Source organism: Lepidothrix coronata, unplaced genomic scaffold (genome assembly GCF_001604755.1).
Source record: "Lepidothrix coronata isolate B3197 unplaced genomic scaffold, Lepidothrix_coronata-1.0 Scaffold255, whole genome shotgun sequence".
NCBI lineage: Eukaryota > Metazoa > Chordata > Aves > Passeriformes > Pipridae > Lepidothrix > Lepidothrix coronata.
The window spans coordinates 396101-423172 of record NW_016690435.1 but is presented as its reverse complement, the minus strand read 5'-3'; the positions used below and the strand labels follow the sequence as shown (position 1 = coordinate 423172).

Genomic DNA, 27072 nt, shown 5'->3' with positions numbered 1-27072 from the left:
CCAGGAACAAAATAGAGGCAGGTCTGTCCCTCATCCTCCTTCCTAGCCTTGGCTCTTCACACATCCTGGAGGGACTGAGCACTTGGGGGCCTTTTTCTCCTCTCTCTCAAATTCCTGCTGATGTCAGTACTGGGCTCAGCAACTTTATTGTGGGGAGACAGGCACCAAGCTGTCATGTGGCCTCTGCCATTTCCTAAGAAACCAGCTTGAAAATAAAAAAAGAGCAAGGGGAAAAAAAGAACAAAACCAGAAAGAACAATAAAAGAAAGAACAATTTAAAAAAAGGAAGAGAAAAAAAGAAGAAAAAAAACCACACAAAAATGGAAAGCCACAAGGAGAGAGCAGAGAACTAGAAAGCCTGAGAGTGTAAATGCAATTTACCATTGCACCACCATCACACAGCACCCGCAGGGACAGATTACAGGGGAGCACTAAGGTTTAAAACGATTCCTAGGAGGAATGGTCCCCGTAGGGCTGACGTTGCTCACCTCGCCATGCTCATCCCCACCTCAGCATGACCACACAGCCAGGGAGCAGCCTGGGCTGCCCCCATGCCCCTGCCACCATGGCAAGGGTGGCAATCCCTCTGCCAACCCCCAGACAGGGAACCCAGCCCTGTACCGCCAGCATGAAAACACACAGTCTCCTCTGCTTGTAGTGGATTGAAAACAGAGGGGATGGCTTTTGTGACAAAGCAAGGAAGGGTGGGAATAAAGAATATGATCCTGTCCAAAGCAGAGTCCTTCAGTGACCCAAAAGACCTACCTGGTTTGCAAACCTAAAAAAGACACAAAAAACCAACACAGACATAAGCCCAGAAAAATAAAGAAAGGACAAGCTCTTTTCGCTACATCATTTTAATTGCATCGACACCCAGAAATACAAAAAAAAGGATACGTGCCAAAAGCCACCCATCAAAGAGCGGCATCCTTCCATGGTGGGTGTTACTTCCACACTCCTTTCACTCAGAAAAAAAAAAAAAAAGGAAAAAATATAGAATTGCACCAGTTGATGTACAAACACAGTCTTCCCTTTTGCACATATTTGTGGATTCTGCTGCAACAAGGAAGGTGAAGCCCCAGCGCTTGCCCTGGCATTGCCAGAGAGGCTCCTTGGGAAACAAAGAGTTGTACAAACAGTATGAAGATTTTCTTACAAACTGCAGTGTTTACTGTTTTTTTGGGGTTTTTTGTATATTTTAAGTTTCAAAACTAGGTTTTGGGTCACTAATGGCTTGTAAAATCTCTTATCTACAGTGAATTTAGCACATATTTTTATTTTTAGGAATGTGTAAGGCATTTTGGTAAATCAAATGGTAAGGTCTAGGTTGCAGACTCGTCAAACTGAAGTCCCTTCCTTTGAACTGTCCTCTTTCCCCTAGAGAAGGAAAAAAGAGGTGGGTTACTCAACTGTATCTCATCATTCTCATGGCAGCTCAAGCCACAAAGCATTTCACAAATAGGCCTAGTCCTGCCTTTTGGGCAGGGAGAACCATGAGCATAATCTCGTGTGGTCCCAGGGCTTCCCAAAATCCAACCAAATAATTTCTGGCATCATTTCTTGCCTCCATTTTAAAAACACTGCCTGATGTACACTTCCCTGGGGCCTCCACCAGTATCAAGGGGAGGGATGGCCATGGCCACCAACAAGTACCGTTTCCTGAAGCTGTTCTTTCAATCTCTTCACAGTTTCTCTCTCTTTGGCCAGTTGGTCCTGGGCAACCTTCAGTAGCTCCTGTAGTTTGGCTGCTGCCTGACCCAGGTCCTTTGTTAATTTTTTTTCTTTGTCAAGTCTTTCCTACATGGGAGTCAAAAGAAGGCATCCGCCTGAGCCTCTCTTTTACATCTGGTGACCTTCCCCCCTCCAAAACATCCCAGGTCGCCTCAGGTCTGCATCAAGCTGCCTCAGTAGCCACAAGCCAGAGGAGCACCCAGTTCCCTCCTCAGCAGAGAGACCAGGCATCACCCCTGGTGATGACCAGCTACAAGCTCACTCTGGCATCTAATCTGGAGATGCCATGGGCTGAGACCTCATGGTAACTGGACAGTAACCCAGTACATGAAAAGCCCAGGCTGTGAGAGTGTTTGCTCAGGGCATCGCACTTATCTTGGCCAAGACAGATGCAGTGGCTGTGACTTGCAGCCTGCTGTCCTTCAGCCGTGGTGGAGCTCTCAGCCACCTCCCTGCAGGGTAACCACCGACCTTGCCCCACCCTCCTCAGAAATGATAAATCATGCCCTTAGTCCTGCTTGAACATGACTTTTGCTGTCCTGGCACAGCCAAATCACCTTGAGATGCTGGGCCTCCTCCGTGTCCGAAGCTGTTGCGTTTTCAGTCAGTCTCAGCTTTTCCAGCTCTGCTTGCAATATGCATGCCGAGCTCTGGGCCTGGAGGGGGACACATACTACTCAGTAAGCACAGAAGCCAACAGTGGCAGGCACGTCCCACATCATGCTCTGTACAACCTGAGTCCCCTGTGGGTGTGCCCTTGGTAAAGAGCTAGGTTGTACAGCCGCCATCAGCAGGACACTGAACCCAGTGCATTGCTTCTGCTGATCCAGCTTCCACCAGGAAGATGGTATTTCTCGCCAGGAGCAGCATGAAACCCAGCTAGAGCCCTTAACCCTCAAGGCAAAGAGCTGGCAAAAGACATGGGGGGACTGGGAGAGGGGCAATGGGAAGGGCGAGTGTTGCCACGTGCTGCTGTAAGGGAATGCAGACAGTGATGGGGAAGAACCTTCAAATTAATTCTTGGGCTTCTTTAGCAGCCGGGAACCCATAAAGGCTTTGCAAACCTTTGTATCCTCCTTGCCCAGACCTACCTCCTCCAGCTCCCGTGCCAGCTTTTGCCGCAGCACTTGCTCCTTCTCCACCAGCATTTTGTTTTGCTCCAGCTGGGTTTTCAGCTGTGTTGAGAAAAGGGGAAAACGCTCAGAAATAAAATTTAAAAATTACTCAAGAAATGAGCTAGCAGGGACATCACCAAGAAAGCTGGGCTTAGACAGAAGAAATAAAAATGAAAGCTTTCCCTAGGACATCAAAGGGCAATAGGTACCAGCATCCCTCCTCAGCACAAGAGCTGGGAGGATACTGATGCCTGGGGCTTGGCTTTGCAGTGCCAAATTTTGCTTGCTCCTCAGGCAGCGTCAGCTGGGACATGGGATGAGAGGCACCCCATAGGGAAGGATGTGCCTGGCAGGTTCCCATGCCTGGGAGGAGGCTTCACAGTTAACAGGATTAAAGGAGAAAGACAGAGCCCAACTTGTGGCAGCACTGCTACTGGCAAGAGGTGTCAGCCTGAAAGGGAACAGCCACTGCTAATACCCTCAGCCCAGCTCCAGCAATTTATGGAGCCTCTGTAATCGTAATCCTCACCAGCTGGGAAGGGATCCTGGTACAACTTTGTTGGGGTGTCCCCTTCCTCCAAGGAGACCCAAGCCCCGAACCCAACAGGGCATTGTCACATGGTAATGCTGGCCCAAGGGCTTGCAGCATGCCCTGCCTGCATCCCCCTCAAATCTTGCCAGCCTGATGGCATGATGGAGGGCTCCCAAGGGGAACAACCTGGTGAAAGCCAGTTGGTGGTACGTTCCCAGTGGGAACAAGACACATGTTTGAAGGGATAGGGGGCTAGCTTTTCCCCAACACATGGCACAGGAGACAACACAGCCACGACAGTCCCAAGTAAAGCCATGTGCAGTTCTCCATGCAGTTAGAGATGGTGAGACAGGATGCTTAAGGGTCAGTGCCTCCACAGGCAGTGGTCTCACCATCCTAACCTTGAGGGGTGCAGGCTCGCTTGGGTCAGCTTGTAACCTCACTACCTCTCCATCCTGTACATGGCTCTTCATCTCACTCAAGTGCTGCCTGACCTGGAGGGAGGACCAGCAAGCCTGGCTCAATTACACATCCCTGTGCTGCAGCCTTTACACGACTCACAAGAACCTACAGATAAAGCCTGCCAGCTTTTTTGCTTTCACACAAGCTGAAATGTTTGGAAAACCACCTCAGTTTCTGCTACGTGCAGGACAGTGGTACCTAACCTGAGTAGCCTGAGGCACACCAGCTCCCAGGGGTGCAGAACACACACTCACGCCTCATCTGCTCTGCTTCGATCCCTTGGCACCTGTGTTTAGAACCACTGCTTGAGGGTTTGCACTAACACAGTCAAGGTATTAAATAAATCAAGGCAGGGTGGCAGGTCCCATTTTGCCATGGACCACAACTGAGATGCCTGGGAAGGCAGTTACTTGAACACTGCCTGCCCCCCCAACTAACCCCCGCACACTCCATTTACCACGAGGTCTCCATCCTGCATCACACCAGCAGTGGCAGCCAAGCTGCAAGCTGACAGTGTGCCTTGGCCAGAAGGGAAAGTTGCTGGATGAACACAAGTGTATTCCACATTTACAACTGCCTGCCCATCTAATGAGATTAAGGCTAATGATGATCCCATGCCACATCCCCCTGCGAGCAAGGGGGTGCATCAGCTCGCTGAGCGAGCTAGACAGTAGTGGATGTGAGGCTGGGAAGAGTCAGCACTCAAGAATGGGTGAGCAGCACCATCAAAACAAACTCCCAATGGTTCACAATCAAAGTACAGTGTTGCCGTGGGAGTTAGGTGCTGAAAAAATCTCCCGGAGCAGTTAATTAAGGGTGAGATAAGAAAGGGTTTATTATGCCAAGGCAAAGATGTTACAAGACGCGTGCCCGCCCTGCCTGAGATGTTACATTTTATAATACCATCCATCCAATCTCAGATGTGTCCACCCTGTGGCCTTTACTCTGGACCACCCCAGGTCCACCCCCTGAGAAATGGGTCTGGGGTGCATTTCGGGACCCTCTGTTCATCCCATCTTCATCTTCATCAGAGCACAAAGGGTACATAGTCACCCAGTTCTTGACCGTATTCTGTGGTTTAGGCCCTGATATGCTGTTCTGCCAAACAATCTGGACCTTGCCTTGACAAAAGACTAAACATTTCTGCTGTATTTGGGGGTAGAAGTGATATAGGGAGCATAGAATGGGGTAAGAGGGTTAAGGAATGTGTAAACAAGGGTGCTACAGGGAAAGGGACAAGGGAGGGAGTGAAGGATGCTGCTTTTAGAGTCTACTTCCACTACTTATAAAACTTACAAGTATTAGAAAAATAAAAACCATTAGGGGCTTAAGGCATCAACAGATTTAAAAACTAGAGCCCTCATGGTTTTGGCAGGTCTGCTAGCTCTCTCAGCCCTATATCCCAGTTCTCTCCCTACCATTTACCTGCAGAAACCTAGCCCCATCCTTCAGCTCCCTGAGTGACCCGTACACATGGGTTGCACAATCTCAGTCCTCCATCCAGAGGTGGATGGATGGATGATTAAGGCACCCAAACCCCTACCCCAGGGTGGTGTTGGGGTAACCAGTGTCCAGTGGTGGGGCAGTTGGGTTCTTCTGCTACATACCAGCTTGCACAAGCCTTGCTGCTCTCCCTTCCTTCCCACCCTCATCATGAGAGGAAAGACAGAAAAATAAAAATCTCCTCCTGTGTCTCAAACATCCCCTCTGGAAGTCTAGTGCCTGGCGGCACCAGGTTCCCCTGTGCACTGGCTGTGCCTTCCTCCCCTCCCTGAACCCACAGGAAGGGTGCTAGTCCCATGGCTGGGTTTGCAAACCAACCCCAGGCAGAGCATTGAGATCCCACCAGGACACCTCTGGGGACCCCTCCTTACCAGTGCCAGCTCCTTGCTCTGCTTCTGCGTTTCAGTCTTTGCTGCCTCCAGCTGCTCCTGGGACTCTGATAAGAGCTGCGTCAACTGTTGAGGAGGAACGGAAGGGAAAAAAAAGTCCTTTTATGCACTTGTTTTTGGAACCCGTTGGCCCAAGGAAGCATTTTTACGATGCAACATCTTCCGAAAGAGGTCATGATATTATCACTTGCTGTTGTCTGCTCACAGAGATGGCCATGAGACAGCTCCATCTCACCTGAGCCACAGAAATCACACAGGCCACTGAGAAGCAGTGCACAGCATCTCCATACAGATCTCTCTGACCCATCACTTTGTCCATGGATCTCCTCACTTTCAGTGTCTACAACCCAGACTGGAGCAATTACCTCCACCTGTTTTCTTCTGCTTTGCAAAGCTGTAGATCACTGGGGCACTTCCCAGATCCCCAGGGCACTCCTCAAATCCCCAAAATGTGCATGGGTGGTAAGTCAGGGTTAGAAGAAAAATGTGGTTAAGAAGGTAACAGCCACCACACTTACAACTTCAACTTCTTTTGTGTAGTTTTGACGTTCAGAGCTGGCTGTCTGCAAATGATTTTCCAGTTGCATTTCCAGAAGAGAGGTGTATTCCTTTAGCTGGAATAAAAGAGACAAAAGCAGGAAGAGGTTGATTGTTTGAGATCCAACACATCCCAAATATCCCATGGTCAAAGTCTGCCTTCCCCAGGGCAATGGAACCAGACTCAACCCAAGCAAAGCATCTATCTGCCTGGCACCTGTGCAGACACCTTCTCCCGTACCCCAAAAACCTCACCTGATCTGTGTTCTGCAGATCTGCTTTCAACTTCTCCACCATGGCTTCAAGGGATTTCAGCTGGAAGTGTGACTAAAAGCAGAAAGCATCAGCGAACGTCAGTGAACAGCATCTCATGGGGACAGTGTGCTCACTTTGGTTCAATCAAAAACTGGCTGATGTTTCACTCCCATCTCTCCCACTTCATCCTGTACCCAAGTCTGAAAGAGACCTGATGCCAAAGTGGAGCTCTGCAGCCTGGAGAGAAGGAGCTCTTCTTCCAAGGGAGGACGAGTTCAACATGCCCAGGCCGTAAGTCGTGGAGCAAAGTAATACCTTTTGCCTGCAGGAATTCAGCTGGCTACAGTCAGGTTTCAACACCCAAGAAGCTGACACCAGACTCTGCACAAGTTTCCTACTGAAAGCGCTCTTTAGTTTGGAAGCAGCAAGGTAGGTGAGGTGTCATGGAATTCACTATTATGAGAAGCCAATCTACCAGAAAAAGCATGGGGTTTGCATTTAAACCCGGGCTGATTTTTGAAGAGGACTCCACAGATGCTGAAATTTTTTGAAAGGAGGAATTCATCTCTTCTCCACTGAGAGGCAGGACTGCTCTGGAACTGTTCTAGCCACCAGACATTCATCTCGTCACATACACCACCAACAGCCACGTCATCTTCTGCAATCCTACACCAGTCCTCAGCAGCACTGGTGCTCCAGGAGCCAGTGACAGGCTGAGAAATCAAAGATCTCTTGTACAAGAGCTCCTCCACCTCCCTGCAGTCCCAGTTAACTTCAAAACCCCATCTGATGGATGGGGAGAGGCAGACCATGGAAAATAGCTTCCTCTCAGTTCTGCATTCAAGAGGGAGGAGACAACATCAGTCTGCTTTGCAGAAAAGGTATGGCCAGCCAAGTTTTCCCAGATGCCAACCAAGTCACAAGAGCTCATGGAACATGCTCCCCACCAACCCCTTGGGCAACAGAAGCTCTCTGGCAGCTGCTGGCTGGCTTTTTAACTAGGAAGAGCAGTACCCAGAGCTAGACAGACAGCTGGACCCTAAACTATATGCAGTACGTGACTTGGATCTCAGCTCCTTTCTCAAGGCTCAACAAGTCCCAAGGTCAATCCATGTTTTGAGAGCAAGCCAAGTTCTCCAGCAAATGAGTCGAAGAGCCCTGCACGTGCTCTGCTCCCACCTAGCCAGTGCCCACCACGAGGGCCCAGCCTGATTTTCAAGCATCAGAGCTTGGATTACTGAAGAGGCAACATAGTTTCACAACTATCATGCCTGAACCGAGGAGCTGAAGCCATTCCTGCAGCTCCACTGACAGGGTCTAGGCACACACCAGGCAGAGATGTGGAATCTGTGAGGAAGACAGGTGCAGATTCTGCATGAGGTGGGATTTTTGGCAGCTGTTTTGGTGACAGGAGGAGTATATTTGGGGAGAAGAGAAAGTCCCCATGTTGTGAGGTTCAAAGTTGGCAGGAACACTTAGGGTCACCAACTGATTTTTGCCAACAGCCCTCCTCCTGGAAGTCCAGCTCCAGGAACAACAAACCCAGGTATGCTGCAAACGCACCTTTTGGAGCTCCTCTTCAGAGGCTGTGAGCTTTGCTTTCCAGACCTTCTCTTCCTCCTCCACACTCTTTTGCAGGTTTCGCAGCATCCTTTCCTGTTGGCAAAATCTCAGCTGAGCCCAGCTAACCTGAGCAGCATCAGGGCTGGAAGCCCTGGCATACACAAAGCCTCTCCAAGAAAAAGAATTAGACGCCTCAGGTGGGGCTGGAGGCTCCTAATTCCTATTCTGGCTCAACCACCCTGCTCATCTGTGCCACATCCCATCACCACCAGGAAGGTTTCCAACACAATTAGGCTGAAGAAGAGCTCTAGAAACCTACGTTTCTCCTAATCCTCTGTCTCAGTGACAAATAGTCTTCTACATGGTAGCCCCCCCCAACATACCAAGGGATGCCCACACTGAGTTCATGGGCAGCCTGGGCTGCCAGGAGACCTCTCAAGAGGTATTTCCAGTGGAAGGCCAACACAGCACAAAGGGCAGCAACTTACTGTCTCTGCAAGGATAGTTCTATACTGCTCACATTCTGCTTGTAAAGTGCTTTGTGTTTCCACTGCCTCTTTCAATTTAAGAGCTGAATCCTAAAAAGAGAGGGAGGGAAGAGCGAGAGAAGTGAGGAAAAGAAACATATAACCCTCCAGCACTTCCTCGTCCCTCCACTTTCCAGCCCCTTCACTTACCAGGGACTCTGCTGTAATCACTTGCTGCTTTAGCACACTCATAGTCTTCTCCTTAAACTCTTGTAGCCATGTATCATAATCCTGAGTTTGAAAAAAAAAGAACAAGGAAGAAAGAGGATGCTTAGACATCTCTCCTTCCTATGTGGTGGAGGCTCTGTGAGGGTCTGAGAAAACCTGTGCCCACCTGCTGTGAGGACACAGTGACTCCAGGAAGGGCAGAGAGCAGAGTCTGCTTAGTTCGTGTCTGGAATGCATTCAGCTGTTGGGCCAGCTCTTCCTGTAAGAGAGACAAATTGTCATGGGATGGGTCTTCGGCACCTGTCAGCCAGGCTGCCAACACTGCTCCTGCTTTTCTGTGCCTACAGGGGTTAGCCAGCACAGGAAACCAGTCAACACAGAAAACTGCTGACACCAGGAACTATGAAAACATCACTTCCAGTTCACCCATCTACTCAGTTCCCCAGCCATAACAGGAAGCAGGGATACCCAGCCCTCAAGACAAACTTTGGAGAAGCTGGCAGGAGAGTTGGACCAGCACTGCTCCTAAGAGGAGGCAGGCAACTCAAGGGCAAGCATGTATAGTAGCTTCTGTTCCAACACCAGCATCACTGCCAGAGAAAAATGCCAGGCTCACCTTTGCTTTTGTAGCAGCAAGTAGTTTTTCCTCGCACACCTTCTCCACCATGGTCAACGCTTCCATTGCTTTCCAGTTCTTTTCGCGAAGGTCCTGCGGAGACCACAGAGGGCAATAAGCCACAATTCATGCCAAAGGCCACAAAATTGCTTGTTGGCACTGAGGAGGATTTCAAAGCCTGCACTTAGGAAACTGGGCAGCAGTCCATCGGTTTGTTCAAGAGTCTTCCATCCCACTGCCCACATGCATCCCTTTTCCCTCCATCTTCACAGTAGCTTGATGCACCGCATTGCTCAGGAAGTGGCCTTGAAGGAGCAGGGCAGAGCTGGAAGGGGGCAGGAGCTCCACAAGCACCCTCTGCCTGGAGAAGACACAGGCCAAGTGGAGGGATGTAAGGTGGCCTCCACCTAACTGATACCACTTTACAGGAAAGGGAGAAGGAGCACAGGAGCAGTGAGACATGAGGGAGCCTGCTCAAGGATTGCCTTGGCCCTGCCACATAGAATCTCTCTGGCTTACCAGGTCCTGAACCTCCCAAGAGAACAGAGGACAGACATATTACCCCAGGAGCCCATCACCTGCTACAGCACATCAGCTCCAGCTACACAGGCCACCGGGGTGTTTCCTGCTCTCCAGTAGACAAGGCAACGCCTCCAGTGCTCTGTGGGGCTGGAAGAGCCTCTGATTGCACCAGAGAGCCATCAGTAGATGACTGTGACAGACTGTTGTTCACTCACGTACATTGTTTTTCATCTTTTGTTGCTCTACTGCCTCTCGCAGCTCTGTGGCTTCCCTTTCCAAAGATGAGAGCTGGTTTGTGTTCTCCTGGAGTCTGGAATGGCAGGATGCAGGAGTGAGTCTCAGGATCCATCTCCCTCCTGGGTAGCAAGCTCCTGAGATAGCCCCTCCTATCCCGGTCTGCTCCGGGATCTACATACAGCAGGATGGAGAGGGAGCAGGACTGAAAACCACAGCCAATGCAATACTGGAGTAGGACCTAGTTTTCTACCATCTTATGAGCAATAACAAAAAAGCAATTAGCTGTCTGGCTGTACACACACTAAAAGAGGAAGAAGAAAAGTGATCCAAAAGCCAAAATTAGGCTGTTCCTATCCACAGCTTGTTAGGCTGAGGTAGCCCACAGCTCTGCATTTTGGAAGTATCATCCTAGTGTTCTGAGTAACCATAAATCAGGGCTGCCAACTAGACACCAGAGAGCCTGCATCGTCTCTCCACTTCCACAGATCCCACATCTGCCCTGAAGGGACCCTCAGCTTGAGCAAACCAAGGAAGGTTCAGATCCTTGACAAGAACTACGCAAGTCTCTTGGGGTCCCAGGACAACTGAACCACTGCGTTCCTTTATAGGAATGCTGGATGTTTGCTGGCAATGCAGGCAGCTGAGAAATCCTGCCCCCATGCAAAGCCTGAGCCTTCTCAGAGGTGCCCAGCACACGGACAAGGAGCAAAAGGCACAAGTTGTGAAAAAGTTGTAAACTTCATTTAAATGCCAGGAAACCTTTCTGCACCAGGGGATGGGGGAAGAGGTTATCAAATACTGGAACAGGGACCCAGAGAAGTGGTGAATCTCCATCCTTGGAGATACCTGGAAATATTTTCAAAAAGCTTACTCTGGTTAGCCCAGCCTTGAGCAGAGACATTCCATACCCAGGACCAACACCACCAGAACCTCCTATTCTGTAAGACTGGTCAGAATCCATGTGCTTGCCAGCAATTCAGTCCCACTTCAGAATGGACTGGCTGTTATTTGGGGCCAGTGCTGGAGCCAATAAATATTTTAAACAGCACTATTGGTCAGGATTGACCTTGATTTCCCAGCTTGGCAGTCCCCAAGCCTGACTGGAAGGCAGGAAGCCCTCACCCACAGGCTTAGTGCTTGAGGAAGCCTGGGACACAAGGACAGCAAGCTGGAGGTGCCATAGCAGTCTCCACGTGCAGCCAGACCCACCTTGACCGCAGCTGCTTCATTTCTGCTTCATTGGCTGCCTGGAAGAGAGAAAGCACTTTTGTTACCTGCCCATGGCACGTGATGCAGGTCAATCCTTTCTGTGGCATTCCAGAGGGGATCCCAGAGGAAAGATAACACAGGCACTGTGTGAGCAGCATAACCCACTCCCTTCCTCCCACCCCAATTAAATGAGCACATAACCTGCAAGTCTCTGTCTTTTTCTGCCCCACTCATCTGGCCTGCCTCCAGCAGAGCTTCGATGGACTTGATCCTCTCCAGAAGCTTCGTATTGTCCAAACTGGCATCCTGCAGTTTCCCTTTCACATTGTCCAACTCCAGCAACTTACTTTTAACCTCTGCTTCGGAGCTCAGCAGCTTGGCCTGCAGCTCTGTTGGAGGAAAGGATGAGAAACATGGTAGGGTAGATGCAAACAAACCTGGAGACTCCCCACCCTGCCCTGCCCCAGCAGAATCTTAGCCAAAGAAGCCTTGGCTGTGGATGCTTTTAGAAGGCACAGAAAGGGGAGGCAGGGACGCAGGACAGCACAGGAGAGAGGCACTGGAGTAAAATCCTAGGATAGAACTATGAATCAGCCCATATCTTGCTCACATCAATACTAGGTAGCCTAAATTGGGTCTACTTGTAGATTACTTGGACCAGCTCCACCAAGCACCCAGCTCTGAAAGCTCTCAGTCTGCCCCAAAGCTTTCCCCATGCCAATCCCAGTTCCTCACCAGCAATGCTCTGCTGCTGTCCTTTGGCCTTTTCTGCGTCTACTAACAAGCTTTTGTAGCTGGTCTGGGTTTTGTGGAGCTCATCACTGACTTCATCCAGCCTCTTCTGCAGCATCACCTCCACCTCCTGTTGGGAAGCCTGCATGGCAGGAAGAGAAGGTTTCCCATAGTGTAACAGATACCCCAGGCAATTTGAAGCAAAGTTCCACATGTCACATAATGTTATTTTTAAGCCATACTTTAGGGGATTTAAGTCACCCTTTCCCCACATTCCCCCTGTGCATGATGCATCTTGCCTCGTGCTCACATTTTGTCATTTGTCAGGCCTCAAACTGGGAAGCAGACAATACCCAAATGTCTCGGTTCTGGGCCAAGACTACCCTCCCCTCTAGAAACCTAAGCTCTGAAAAACCTCTTAAAACCCTGGTCCAAACACACTGCCCCAGCCCAGCAGGGAGAGGTGCTTAACAGGACAGAGACACCCAACCACACGTTTCCACACATGGAGGAATTTTCTGTGTGGTTTGGGCCAGGGAATACTTTTTTTTTCCATCTTAGAAAGCAGCAAGGAACAGGCCTGGCCAAGGCAGGCATTTTGAGGGGGAAGGCAGATGGAGAAACGTTGTTTTGCATCGAGGGGACAGAGAAAGGTAAACCAGCAGGATGGTCTCTGTCCAAGTGATGCTTCCAGCACACCAAGAAAGCAGGACTTCTCTGTTTTTTTGAGGATTTGACTCCGTATTCTCAGCTCAGAGATCTAGGTGTTACTGTGTTACATTCTCCCCCGCATTTTAAACACGTCCTTGACTTCAAAGTCTTCCAGGTAGTATGATTTATTTAATTAGTATCAAGGTGTTGCAGCAAGCTGAAAGAAGTTCTGGAGAATTCTCCTAAAAGCATGTCTAGGAGCTAGTGTTTTGAGCCAGGAAGGTGGCTTCTGCCTTCATACCAGCTGCATGTCCACATCATCCCCCTTGCCTGCAAAAGCAGCTGGGGCCAAGTGCAGCCCACTAAAAAGAGATGTGCACAGAAAAAAATAAAAGCAAGGATATCAAAGGACCCTTGTTATAGGAACACCTCTACAAAACTATTTTGGCATGTGAAGACAAAGGTCTCCTTCACCACAGCCCCTTCCTAAAGAAGCCAGAGCAATTCAGAGACCACAGCACATGCCCAAGGGACATATCACATCCTTTACTCTGCTCCCCTGGGATTAATGGCCCCAGCATCCACTTTAGCAGCATCCCAGCAAGAGCACTGTTAACTCCCCCTGAAGATGTGAGTACATGTGAGTACAGCCTGGCTGCCTGCAACACGACTGTGTGCTCAGAGGTCTACTTGGGAGGTGTCCTTTTAACACCCCTAAACACCCCAGACCCAGCCACAACAAAAAAAGCCATAAGCTCTATCTCCTGCACCAGGGAGGGAGAATAATAGGGTTAAAAACATCTGAGTTTCAAGAGAGCACCCATAGAAGAAGGGCTTCAAGATCATGCTCCCTGGGCTCTGCTCGTGATGCAAGGCATCACACTGGTGTGCAAGGCGCACACTGAATGTGACAAACTAATGGGGGAGAAAGCAAATTGGAAGCCTGCAAGGCAGCTTCCTTCCCAAACATGGACATTCATCTCCCTCCTAGCTCCTCCCGTGGCCAAGTCCACAGATCCCATGCAAGTTAGCCACCTGCCCATCTCTGTGAGGGGAGCAGGTTTGCTGGTGCCTGCCTGACCTGCAGCTGTTTGTTCTGCTTCTCCAAAGCTGCCGCTTTGATCTCCCAGCTCTTCCTCTGCTGCTCCTCTTGCTGCAGCACCTCTGATTTCTCAGACAGCTCTCTCATCAGCTTGTTGCATTCCTGCCGTAACTTGGCCAGCTCAGCATTTTGCCTGCATTAACAGAAGTAGGGTTATTTTAGCCCACAGGCCACTCAAGCCTCTCTGATGTTGCTTAGGGGGGAACACATCCCTCTGTGGGCATCATATAGGACTTGAAACACCTCAATGGCTTCACTTGCCTATTTCTAGGACACACTTGGTCCTTCAGGGAAGGGTCTGAAAGAGCTGTCAAATTACTTTAAAAAAGCTGCATTTCAGTCACAGGAGACATTCCTTTCTTATGAAGTAGAGGACATGAGGATCTGTCTTACCCAGACACAAGAGGAAGTACTACAAGCAGCTGGAGTCTGCTCTGTAATTATTTGACCACTGTTAATCACCAGTCATTTCAGACTTCCTACAAAAAGGACTGTGAAATTCTTCTACCTAGCTCCTTTTTTTTCTGCGCACACTGGGCTGGTCTCTGTTCTCTGCAGCATCACTCCCATCAAAGAGCCAGCTGCATTTCTTCTCAATGCTGTAGTATGAGTATGAGCTTCCCTATGGGGGAATAGTGCCACAGTGCCTTCTGGTCCCCTCTCCCACCTCCACTGCCTGTTGGCTCTAGCATCAGCACAGGTGACCCTGATGCAGAGACTGATCCCCCCCACCCATCCATTTGGGAAGAACATCTTTGTTTCCCCTGGCAGCCCCCTGAAAGCCATTTGGCAAGCTCTTCCTCCCTCATTCCCTCCTCTACCTCCAGCTAGTTGGGGTGCCTGCAAAAGCACCTTTGAGAAAGGGGGTGGCCATGCCCGATGGTCAGCCAACCCCAGGGTTTGCCAGAGGGCAGTCCCAGGTTCTGCCCCTCACCCCAGCCTTACTTGCTTTCCATTTGGCTGGTGGCCTGGTTGAGGGCGTCCCTCAGGATGGAGTTCTCCTGCTGCAGGCGAGCCAGCTGTGTGTTGGGGCCATTCTCCAGCTGTTCCTGCAGGGTCCGGATCTAGAGGAGCCCAACAGGGGTTAATGCCACCACTGGCCACTTCACCGTCCTTGTTGAAGCCCATGAGATGAGCAAGAGGGACTGGCAAAGCCGGAGGGTGTCTACTGATGCTGACAGCCCCCAGGGACATGACATCCCATGAGACTGCTCCATGGGCCTCTTCTCCCTCGACCACCATGGTCCAGGGGCATCACAGGATCTCGCCCCCCCAGAGGCTCTTGTCCCTTCACACAGCTCAGTCTTCTCCCAAAGATCACACATCTGGCACCAGAAGCCACCTGGTAGATAAAGGAAGAAGCTTCAGAGCACAGCATGGGGCTCACCTTGACCTGGAGTTGCTGCGTTTCGCTGACATGGTCCTGGTAGCTGGCCTGCATGCGTGCCTGCACTGCCACGATCTCCCGCTCACGGGCCAGCAGCTGCTCCTTCAGCTTGCCCTCTGCAGCTGTCGCCTTGGCCCGCTCGGCTGCCAGGTCCTTCAAGCAAAGAAGTCATTCAGTTAGTTCTCAGAGTATGGGTTTCCCCATTTTAAGGGGATGCAAAACCAGTGGCCTCCTAGCTCAGAAGACTAAAAAGTTTACCACTTTCACTGGTGCCCCCATGCCCAGGTACGTTTAGCACTTACATTTCCTCCTGCATTTTGTTTTGGGCTCTGTGGCCACTGGATGCCACTGTTGTTCCATATTGGGCCAGCTAAGAGAAAGGAGTAAGACAGCCTGGAATTTTATTCCCCACCCCCCTCCCTCCCCCAGGATCAATATCACATAACATTTGGGACAAAGCAGGAAAATTATACAGATGGACCTTGCCAGCCACCAAGTTCAGCATGATGGGGGTCTGTTCTGCCTTCAACACCCAAAAGAGGTGGAGGCAGGGGTCTGAGTAAGGAAAGGGCACTGTAGATAGGATCCGGCTCCTTACAAAGGCACCTTCTCAGCTCAGGGGATCTGGGCAGAGATGAGAAGGGATTTGCTTTTCTCCCTGAAGCAGAAGAAAGCTGCAATCTCTTAAGGGAAGGGTTTTCCCCTGTTTCCCTTATGGCTGCCAAAGGGCACTACCCTGCAGTTCTTTGGGCTGGTGGGGATCTCCTCCCCTTTTGGGGAAGAAAACAGCAAATAGGTGAAGAGCCCAAAGAGCCTCAGGGCTTCACCTGCAAGGGGGATGAGATGTGGAGAGCAGCAGGCTTATGGCGAGCCATCATGAACACAGCCCACACCAGGGATGCCAGGAGAGCTGCACAGTGCTTACCTTGCTCAGCTCCCGCAGCTTGTTTCTGGCAGCAGCTGCATCCTCCTGCTCGGCTGAGAGCTGCTTCTCCTTCTCTTCCAGCTGGCGTTTCAGGATAGCAACCGGGTCACCCTTCTGAGTGGCCTGCCAGCATGGAGTGGTACATCAGAGGGGATGACCACCTTCAGACCCATACCCTCCTCTGCACACACACAAGATCCTGCTCTCTGCTCCAGGGGAGAATTTAGGTCTGGTCTACAAGGGGCCAGCCTGCCCAAAATTGGGGTGTCTTCCCTCCCCTCCCACCTTCCAAGACTCGGCAGAGCCCAGGCAGCAGGTGGTCACAATGGCACTGGTAGCCCTACCGTGTGCCAGGTGTCCATGATGCCCATTTTCTCCGTCAAGATCTCGATGAGCTGCTGGGCCTCACCCTCACTGAACACCATGCTGCTGACAGTGGACATGAGTGTCTTGTAGGGCAGGTAGAGGGGCCCATCTGAATCCGTAGGTGCTAGGGAGGAGAGAGGAGGGGTTGGGACTGCTGGGGACAGAGGCAGAGATACAGTATCATTTCAGTTGGCTTCAACCCCACAACTGCCATGTCAAACCACCAACTACCCAGATTTCCACAGTCATGTTTGATGCCTCTCTAAGTGAAAGCAGTATGAAAAGTGCTGGAGATGATACCACACATGGGCTTCTTGAGCCAGGTGCTACCTCTGCCTGGCTCTGTTACCGGTCCCAGCACATTCCTATCACCCACCAACAAACTGTTTCTCAGCAGGAGCTGGGTACGCTTTGTCAACGCCAGGGAGCACAGATTGTTGGGCATTAGAAGCTGGACTGCACCACAATACAACCTTGCTGAAGGATGTCACCCCATGCAGTGTTGGTAGTGATGCAGAATGCATCCCATCTTTCTCCAGCTCTTTGCTAGGGGTAAAACACGACTCCAACCCTTCCCCTACCCCTCTGCTAACCTGGGAAAGCCAAGGAGCATCAGGGACCATAATGCTGTTGTAGGACATGCACATGGTCACAATGGATAAAGGGTGGTGGGCAGCAGTTTAGGAGTTACCACACTGTGTTGGAGCAGAGTTTCTCCTGCAGCCCCCAGAGAGGAGCTTATGCTGGTGCAGGTTCATCCTGAAGGACTACAGCCCATGGAAGGCCTCATACTGGAGTAGGGAAGGCTGTGAGGAGGAAGGAGCTACGGAAAGGGGCTATTATTAACTGACCACAGTCTCCATCCCCCTGCACCACTCAGGGAGGGGAGTTAGAGAAGTCAGAAAGGAAGGAGTGAAGTTGAGCCTGGGAGTGAGGGCAGGGGGGGAAGGTATTGTTTTAATTTTGTCTTTGTTCTGATCTATTTTAATTGGAAATAAATCAGTTTTCTGCAAGTCGAGTCTGTTTTGCCAGTGACAGTAATTGCTAAGTGATCTTCCCGTCTTTATCTTGACTCGTGAGCTTCCTCTTCTTATTTTTCCCCCATCCTGTTGAGGCGTGAGAGTACAGCTGGGTGGGCTTCTGGCAGCCAGCCACAGTCAACCCACCACAGCACCAGAGCGGCAGAGCCACTCCTGGCTTCTGGCTACCAGAAGCCCTCCTGGCTTCTGAGATGGCAGCACTAACCCTGGCAGCAGCAGAGTTTGTCTCACCAGCCACAGCCACTTCCCAGCAGTGCAACCAGGGCCCAACGCTTGGCTCACACTTTACTCAGGCTGGCAACTGCATGGATGCAGGACAACACATCACATTCCCTGGCTCAGTTCCACTGGGTGGAGGGACCCACACAAAGCAAAACTGTCCATCTCCCAATAGTGTCATGCAATGAAGCCTTGCAAAGGCAGGCCTAACGCAAACCCCACCTTGCAGATGGCACATGGAGCCTGGGCAGCCTGCCAAGCTGTGGCACAAGGAAGCCTATGCTGACACCGAGCCCATGTAAAGAGTCGGAAACCTTGTGCCTTGCTGAGGAAGCAACGAAACAAGAACCAGCTATGTGGCAAAGCTGCCATGGGAAAGCACAGCAGGACAAGGGGTCTGAAGAGCCACTTCTTCCACTCAAGGGAACTTGGGTGAAATAAAATACACAAAAGAAAAATACCACAAGCTGCTCTTGTCAGGTTTGCCATCTGTTTCAGTGCTGAGCATGTGTCTTTGAACACTTTGAACACCAATTGTTATCTGCCAGAGGATAATTTGTTGCTTTTGCCTTTGAAGAGGAGAGACCACAGCTTGCCAAAGGCTGCCCACAAGACCTTGGTCAAACTGCAGTCAGCTTCAGGATGCAAATACTGCTGAGAGCTTTCCTTTGAAAAATCCCACAGGAGCAGCTACGACAACACTCTTGGCTTTTAGGACATGCAGGATTGGCACTTCATCCCCAAGGGAATCTAAGTTTGGAGCAGCCAGAGAAACTCCAATCTTAACAAATGCTAGAAGTTCATGTCCCATTCACACTCCCTTAGCTGTTACAGCTTGGATTTAGGGACACGTTTTTCAGCGCATCCATGTATTCCAGTGTTAAGAGAAGTGCATCCATGGATGCACACAATAAACCAGTCACCTTTAGTTTTCCCAACACCATCACTGCAATATCCTCCAGAAGCAGTTTCTCAAATCCTTTCAAACTGCATCACTATGTGGAGATGGCCTTTAGTAAAACTCTTTCCTCAGAAGAGCAGATACAAGGGTTTTAACCCAATCTTGGAAACCAGCAGCTGCAAATGTCCTGCTGAGAAACAGGCCCTCTTCCAAAATGTGGGTGTGGAAACTGCCAGGTTACACTGCAATCTAGGTTTGGACATGCTGCAGAAGGTTAGCAAGAAGGGATGTGTTTTTATTTGGTAGGTTTTTTGGGATTTGTTGGGGGTTTTTTGTAAATAAAGAAATAAAACACCACATCACATCTTTGAGAACACCTGAGAGATTTCTCCCATGTGTCCACATGGGAACACTTCTACAGGTCTGAAAGCATGCATATTTTTAGTGCCAAAAATAAATCCCAAACTGTTCCCATTGGTACAAAGAGAGGCAAGAATCCAGCTACAGAGCTGATTTCCCCCTCCCTACACCTATTTATAACCTGGAGAGTTCAGGACCACCTCTTTTAATCTCTTCTATCTCCGAGTCAATCAAGTGAGGCATGATTGACGATGGACAAGTTTTCCCTTCCCTGTGACATATCCAAAGTAATTTCCTTCTAATTACCCTATGATCAATCCCCTGCAGTATAAAATCCCATCAATTCTCTCTCCTTGAAGAATCCTTTTTCACCTCCACTGAAGAACAAGGAAACTCTAGCGGTGACCCACTTCCACATAGAACCGTGGTACAGATCCTCTGTGCTTTTAATAATCACGGGTGTGTGGGGAAAACACCTCATCTTGGCTTTCCACCCAGATGTCCAGCACCTTGGCAGCTGTCCCTCTCCACGATGGGTACACGCACCTCCTGTTCATTCCCATGCGCAGATCTGCTGAGACCCACAACACAACAGCAAATCCAAAAAGAACCTGTAACTCTCCAACCTGTGTGCAGGACCAAGGAGCTAAACACCAACTAGAAGTACCTGATCAGGAGGCAACACATTGCAGAGTGAAAATAAGTCAATAAACTCTTGACTTCAACTTTACTTTCCCCCAGAGAGAATGATAGTCCAGTACAGGCTTTTTTTAGCCCACCTATCCCAAGGTGCACATGGCCCATCTCATCAGAGACAGCCTTTCTACAGCTGTCCTGTTTCCAATGCTGAAGAATCACAAAATCACAGAATGACTTGGGGAAGGGACCTTAAAGATCTTCTAGTTCCAACCCCCAGGCCATGGGGTCAAGAATGAAGAGATCTCAGAATGGGATAGACCTGTTTTAACACCATCAAGATACCCTGGCAGCTTACTCAATGGGGATATACGAAGAGGAATTTGGCCTTACCTGGCTCACTCTTCTTCTTGGATGCAGCCTTCTTCTTGACAGGTCCATCATGCTTCTGCTCCTCATGGGTCGGAAGAGCATCGGTTTTCTTGATGGTGACAGGGTTGACAGGAGCACTTTGCTGTGTGCCAACTGGTGGCACAGCCACAACAGGCACCTCCTTAGGGGCCACCTCCAGGACAGGAGAACTTCTGGGGACACTGACAGGAGGTGAAGCCAACATCAGGCTAGAAGCAGGCTCTACCTTTGCCACCTTCTTCTCCTTCTTCCTCTTCTCCTTAGGTGACAGAACAGGTTTCTCCTTTTCCTGGGGGACAACTGACACTGCTGCAATTGGAAACTCCACTGTTAAAGGCTCAGGAACCACAGCAGCTTCAAGAACCACATCCTTGGGAGGGTCTGTCACTTCCTGAGTCATCTGCTGCTCTGGGATCTTTCCATTAGGTTTCTCTTCCTTTTTCTTTGCTTTTCCTTTCTTCTCAACAGATTTCTCTTTTTTCTTTTTCTCCATTTTCTGCTGCTGGGTCTTCTCAAGCTCTTTGCGTTGCTTGGCCAAGGCTTCCTCATAAGATGTCTCCTTCATGGAGAAGGTGGACACCAGGAAGATCCCAATAGCTGATATCACCATAAAACCTCCGAAGACCACAACACCCAGCGTCTGAGGGTCATACACATCCATCCTGCCTTATTCTTCTGTGCCTGCAAGACACCAGAACAACAGCTAGGAGTGGGGCGGGGGTGGCAGAGGAAAGAAATGCAATGGCGTCCCTGAGCAGGGAGTTTCACATGGACATCTGTGCCTCCAAATGGCACCATGCACTGAAAAGACAAACACTCAAGATTCACACAACTGAGGGCAACCTGCCTACACACCCCCAAGTTTGTGCTCCTCTGCTGCATTGCCCATGCACAGCAGTCCGGTTGTACCCCAGTGATTGAACTCCACTGGCTGCAGCGATCTCCAGAAGAATCAAAGAGGAGGAACTAAAAAACAGGGATGCAATCAGAGACAGCCACAAGCCTCATTCCGTGTCCAGCAGGATGGTTTTGCATAACCCTAGGCAATACCTGCAGCAGTAATAGAGCCCACTTTCAGACTGTTTGGTGCAGGTTGGCCAAGATCTGGGCTTTTCCTGGAGCAACTGGCTTTCTCACTGAACCCAGATGCATATCCAGGTCTCAGCTTTGGAATAAAATATCCCCCTGGAAGGAGAAAGTATGTACAGGAGAGTTTTCTCCAGCTTTGCAGCAGCCCTTCCCTTCTCTCTTTGCCACCTGCACCCTGTGGCACTGCTGACTTCTGCCCAGCCTGGCAGGGAGGATGCACATTGACTGCATCCTACTAGGTAGCTGCTCCCAGCTCCCACAGATGAGAACCACCCCAGCAACAATGCTGTGTGCACGGCCACCACACACAGGACCAAGTCACAACCATTTTTACCAGTAAAAGTCTTAAGTTCAAGCTAACAAAAGAAGTCAAGCCTGGTCATTAATTATTTCATCTTCCAGAGATTTCTGCAGGAAGAAGTGAAACTTGCAAAGGGAGTGCTGAATATGGTGCATCTCTTTCCACCTCTGCTATTAGCTGGCAAGAAAATCAGGCACATTCTCATCTGGCAATTCTCATCCTCCTTGCCAGTTTCTCCACCTGTATAACACATGGAGCATCAACAGAGACCATACTCCCTGGTCTGAGATCTGCCAAGCAGGGTGCAGCCACACCTGGAGAAAGATGCTATTACCTCCACTCTTCTTAATGGCTAATTGAACCCTGTCCTATTTCAAAACCAATTGCTGCTGTCCCATGCATGTGTTTCATCCATCAGGTCATCACTTTCATGTGGCAATGAGGTGGCTCATAAGCTCCCAGATGCTGGTGTCAGTTAATCTGCGAAGGGGCACTTTCCAGGAGTTGCAAAGGCTCTGGTTTCCCATCATTGTGACCCAAAACACAATGAGCAAAATGCAGAAAGTCCTCGGGTATCAGAAATTCTCATCCTGCTTACCTGTAGTCATTATCAAATTTCCTCTTTAAGAGGTTGTGGGTTGAGGAAGGAGGGAGGGGCTGGAAAGGGAGGAGGCAAAAATTAGAATAAAACTAAGGAGATCAGCATCTTTTCAAACCACAGTGATTGCAGGGAGACAACTCAGAGGCTCTTCCTTTCTAACAGCTGGAGCAGTGAACTTGCAGCTGCGTCCACAGTTCAAAGCTGCTCCTGCAGCAAGGTGGGGACAATGCAATGAAAAACTCACCTCCAACACCTGACCAGGGGGTGCAGAGCTGAAAGGAACTGCAAAGCACCCATCTCCCACTGGAGAAGGACGCCTAGGGAAGGATGTTCTAACCAGCAGCCCAGTTCTCCCTGCCCACCTCTCCAAACATCCCTGCAAAACGGGAGAGAGAAGCTGGCAGGCAGAAGGGCTGTCAGCACCAGCTGGAACCAGCTTCCCCTGTCAGGGCCAATTTGCTACCCCACAGCACCACTCAAGATCCCAGCTGATACTACAGGCATCATTATTTCACATCTACCCTGGCCATTTCACACTTAAATGGCCTTAGCCCACTCTATCCCAGCACAACTGGTGCTAAGTCACTGCCTTCTGACTAGTAGCATCGCTTTGGGATGATCCCAACAGACAGATTATTCCTAACCCATGGAATTAAAAGGACTTGGATTTCCTCTCCCTGGCAGTAAATAAAATGTAGGGCTGGAGAACACATACCCACAACCTTGTGTCGGACTTACGGCTACACCAAAGCACCCAGGAGCTGTTTTAGGGGCAGAACGAGGCAACCTGCATTCCTCACCCAGCAACTCAAACACATCAGTAACATTAAACCCTTCCTGACCTCACACTGCCACAGCTTCATATATAGATAAAAATCTGCTGCTTCAGTTTAGGGCAAGAGCATCCCCAATGCTGGCAAATGCACTCCAACCCCACCAGCTGGTACTGCCACCCTCAAAATGGTGGGAATAGAGAGAAAAATCTAAACCTCCACTACAGAGGATGGGTGAAAGGACACAGCACTGGAGCCCTCTGCCTGCCCCACACCCTCCAGGGATGAACCCTAGAAGCCCTTACAGTGTTTGAGCCCCACACTCCCTCTCCCCTGCAAGCACCCTTACCCAGCCCCATCAGCTGCAGTAAAAGCTGCCTGTACCTTGCCTCCTCTCCAGCTTTACAGTCAGGGTGAGATAAGGATGCAGATTAGAGCTGAAGTCCTCCCTAGCTGAACAAAAACATCCCAACAATCCCCTCCAAACCAATACCGGAAAAAAGCAGCCAAGAGCACTAGATAGAGGAGCTGTGAACCTGCAGAAGAGCCATGGCAGCAGCCAGAGCTCCTGAAAGCAGCTGAGATGCTGAAAGCAGCTGAGATACTCTCAGGGGCCATCCAAGCTCCCACCTCTGGACCAGAGAAACTCCGTGCAGGTGTGCCAGGAGAATATCCACAGTGAAGAGTGAGAGATGCCAACCCGGCAGCAATCACTCTCAGCAGCACTGTCATGGCAAACTTTGGTCCTGTCTCAACATTCATGCCCTGCAGCCTGCAGCACTAGGCTGGTCCTGTCAGACCCAGTGCTGACTCCACGGAGCAAGTTCTACCTGAAGAGTTCCTCCTGCGGTCGAGACTTGGCACGACTAGCTCAGCAGCTTGTTCAGGGAAGAGCCTATCTCTCCAATGATGTGAAGACAGCAGCAGGCTGTACACAACCACAACACACTTAAATTAAAGCAGGCTGGCCTTGGCATTTTGGGGATAAGGAAAAGTCTTCCTCTGGGAACTTACTGAAGCATAGATGCAAGAAGCGTTTATGCCACAGCATTAGCATCAGGAGTGAAGCTCTGCTGTGGCATTTCCTGACCTTGCCACCTTTGCCCTTTGAAGTGCCGAAAGTTTGCTCCTGGATTTGCACAGTCCCCTTTGCAAGCACCATGGCAGGTGTGCGCGCCCTTCGGCAGGAAAGTTCTCCTTGCTTCCCACCTGCACAAAGCCTTAGCCAGGACATGGCAAAACAGGCCACCAAAGGTACCACTGCTTGTCTGCTTGCAGATGCCTAAGGGCAGCCTCATGTGTTCAGCTTGACAGCCACAATTTGAAGAGGCTTGAAGACTTCAGCATCCTCCTTTCTGTAACTTCTGGTCCTCCATGGGACTTTGCACTCACAATGGCATTTTTCAATCTGACGCTCAGATTGTTCTGGGAGAGGGTTGTGCCTACGGGGTGCACAGACACCACCAGTTATCAGAGTCCATGCTCAAAAAATCAAGTTCACATGCAACATTGAGCGCATATGCCTCCATGAAGTTTTTGAGCGGAATCATCCTCTACTCCTTCCCTAGCCAAAACAGTGGAAATCATCAAATATTTCCATGTGCAAACTCCTTTCCCAAAATAGCTTGTCCAGATAAAGCTTTTCACCACCACAAGAACAGGAATATGCTGGACAACTGGTATTTCACTTGGCTTTGTCACGTAAAGGAGCCAGCCAAAATGCTGTGCTCCAACTCTTCCATTCCTGGGGCTTTTGCTTGTTATCCATCAGATTTCCCAACATCCCAGATAACAGCCCAAGAGATCTGACCTCCCTCAACTCCCTGCATGTCCCATCACCTCTATTTGACCCGAGCAAAAGTCGAACTTGCTTTCAGGAAGCTAAACAAGTAAAGTAAAGGACTCAGCCTTGCTGGTTTTTGAGCACCAAATAATTTCCAGGATGAACCAACCCACAGACACGTGACATGACAGCACCAGGGCCATGCTCAGTGTCTTGTGGTCACATTTGTCACTGACAGCTAAGAGTCAAAAACCAGGCTAGAACCTTGCCACCTATTCAGCCTTTCCTTCCCTCTGCAACCACACATGAAATCCACGGGAATTCAGTATCTTTGTGACCCAGCCCTCCACCAACCCTGGCTTAAATCAGCCAGGCCAAGTGTCAGGTGGGCAGGAGCAAAGGAAGAGACAGGTTGTGCAGTAACTACAGGAACCTTATTTCTTTTCACAGCCAAAGGAAAATCTATGTTGTCTCCTCCTGGTCTTGATAGGTGCAGCAGCTGGGAAAAGACACTCTTTGCAAGCAGGATGCTGTTCCTCTAGCAACCCAAAACTTGCACTTCACCATGGTGTCACGGTGGCATCTCAGGTTAGAGCAATACACAAGAGGTAATGAGGGGGCAGAGGGCAGGGAAAGAGACATGGGTTCTGCATAGCCCACAGCAATGCCTGACAACATGTTAAGCACCTGCAGCTCTCTTTCCTCTACATCTCCCAGCAGATTTAAAAAAAGGAGGGAAAGGGCAAGGAAGAAGGAACTGGGAGGCCTAATCCTGTGAACAGCAAGGCAATCCAGCAGCAGTAGAAACAACAGCACTCCCAGCAGATAAAAAACAATCACCAGATACTTCTCCTAGAGTTTCTCTCTGCCCTACTGCAATAAATTGAAAACTAAAAACAAATGAGGAAAGCCTACACACCACGAGTGGATCCTGCCCACGTCCCCAGCAGCCTCTGTTTAAATAAATTTTCTGTGTGACTGTGCACTTGCAGGCTCGCGGCAGCATATGTTACTCTACACAGCGACTCCAGATTAGCCAATCCTCAACAGTTATAGCTCAACTTAATTGAACGTGTCTCAGTGCTCCATTAGCTCTTGCAGCAGCAGCAGCCAGCTGCCAGCTGGCTTGTGCTTGCCAGCAGTGCTTGGCAGTGCTGCCAGCTCCCTTCCTAAGCCTTGGAGTGAAAAAACAGGCAGAAAATACATATATATATATACATATATATATACATACACACACACATATATATTTAGGAGAAGAGCATAACAGCACCATAACACAGCTGCAGTTTGACTACTCTCTGAGGCAGCTATTACAAATTTTCTCTCCCATCTCTGGCCCAAAGCAGCTGGCCCTCATCAGCTTCTCCCGGGGGCTCACTTTCTAGGTAGCCCCAACTCCTTCCAGCCATTTCCCGATGATGCAGGTGAGCAGAGGCCACTGCCATTGCTTCAGTGAAGGGCAGAGCTGACATTCCAGGCGTAGAGGCTTCTCCGTCGCGTCCAGCCACGTGTTCAGCACACGCTCTCCCCCTGGACTGCTTCCCCAACGGGCAAGGAGTGGGGCATTCCGTCGGCAGACCCGCGGGAAGCCTGGTGATGTCCAGGTTGGAAAGACCCCAGAGTGGGGGCGAGGGGTCTCCGCCTATGGGGTCGACGCCACTCTCCAAAAGCTCGGGGACCCCGCACTGCCGGGGGTTTCCCGGTGCCAGGAGAGTTTTGTTGAGGGGGCTTAGTTAAGAGAAAAAAATAAACAAGGACAACGGCCCGAGCGCCGTGACCTTCTGTAACTGCGATTAATCAGATTAATGCATGTCATCGCGCCGGCGCTGGGGCAGGGCCGGCGGTGCTCGGGGCCCGAGGGCGGCGCGGGGCCCGTACCTCGCCTCCCCGCTCCCCGGCTGCACACGCCGCCATTCCGCGCAGCCCTCGCTACGCCGCGGGCCATTCATCTACCCGGCCCTCTGCAAACGTGGCCGGACCTCGAGCCCGGGATCCCACCTTCCTCCCTGCCCTGCTTCCCCGCGGGACACCCCTCCGCGCCGGGAGTGGCGGTGCTGCAGGTCGCGGGGGAGGTCCTCACCCCGCTCCACGACTGCTGGCTACTGGGGATGGGGGAAGCGCCGGGCGGGGGGTCCCGCTCGCAGCGCGGGGCAGACAGAGAGGAGTCGTGGAAGAAGTGGCAGGGGAGAGGGCTGAGGGAAGGGCTGCCGCCGCCCCTACCCACCCGTGCCGGGTCGCTGTCCCTCCTCGCTGCTGCAGACGTGTGGAGTCGTGGCACTTTCCGCCGCTGTCTCGCCGGGCTCGACCGCCGCGTCCCGCCCCGCCGCTCCGCGCCGCGGGGCCCACTCAGCGTGGCGGGGCGGGACGGGGCGGGGCGGGGGCGCGGGGTCCTCGTCTCTCCCTCGCCGCTGCCCGCCGCGGAGCTG

The 27072-nt window shown here is 50.7% G+C and overlaps 1 protein-coding gene across 5 annotated transcripts; it reads right to left on the bottom strand.

Annotated features, from left to right (window-relative positions):
- Window positions 1–841: 841 nt before the first annotated feature.
- Window positions 842–26984, bottom strand: RRBP1 (ribosome binding protein 1). Of its 5 annotated transcripts, none has more exons than XM_017835351.1 (23): window positions 26871–26984; window positions 20079–20777; window positions 16508–16683; window positions 16164–16286; window positions 15239–15391; window positions 14797–14915; window positions 13831–13984; window positions 12102–12240; window positions 11568–11755; window positions 11367–11404; window positions 10140–10230; window positions 9399–9491; window positions 8949–9041; window positions 8765–8845; window positions 8576–8665; window positions 8088–8180; window positions 6525–6596; window positions 6251–6346; window positions 5715–5798; window positions 2823–2906; window positions 2289–2387; window positions 1654–1797; window positions 842–1377 (listed from the first exon to the last, which is right to left on the bottom strand). In XM_017835351.1, the coding sequence occupies exons 2-23, from the start codon at window positions 20755–20757 to the stop codon at window positions 1339–1341; spliced, it is 2928 nt and encodes a 975-aa protein (XP_017690840.1). In that variant the 5' UTR covers window positions 20758–20777; window positions 26871–26984; the 3' UTR covers window positions 842–1338. The 5 variants fall into 5 exon arrangements, with proteins under 5 accessions (XP_017690840.1, XP_017690842.1, XP_017690843.1 ...); XM_017835353.1 differs by having other exon boundaries at window positions 16508–16680; XM_017835354.1 differs by having other exon boundaries at window positions 16508–16653.
- Window positions 26985–27072: the final 88 nt, after the last annotated feature.

Bases quoted from the DNA above. Each gene is read 5' to 3' on its own strand.
- RRBP1 (XM_017835351.1), bottom strand. From the start codon at position 20,757: ATGGATGTGTATGACCCTCAGACGCTGGGTGTTGTGGTCTTCGGAGGT. The intron at 2,907-5,714 runs GTAAGGAGGGGT...TTCTCAACACAG, and splicing joins AGAGCAAGGAGCTGGCACTG to CTGAAAACCCAGCTGGAGCA. The intron at 1,378-1,653 runs GTACTTGTTGGT...TTCCTTCTCTAG, and splicing joins AAGAACAGCTTCAGGAAACG to GGGAAAGAGGACAGTTCAAA.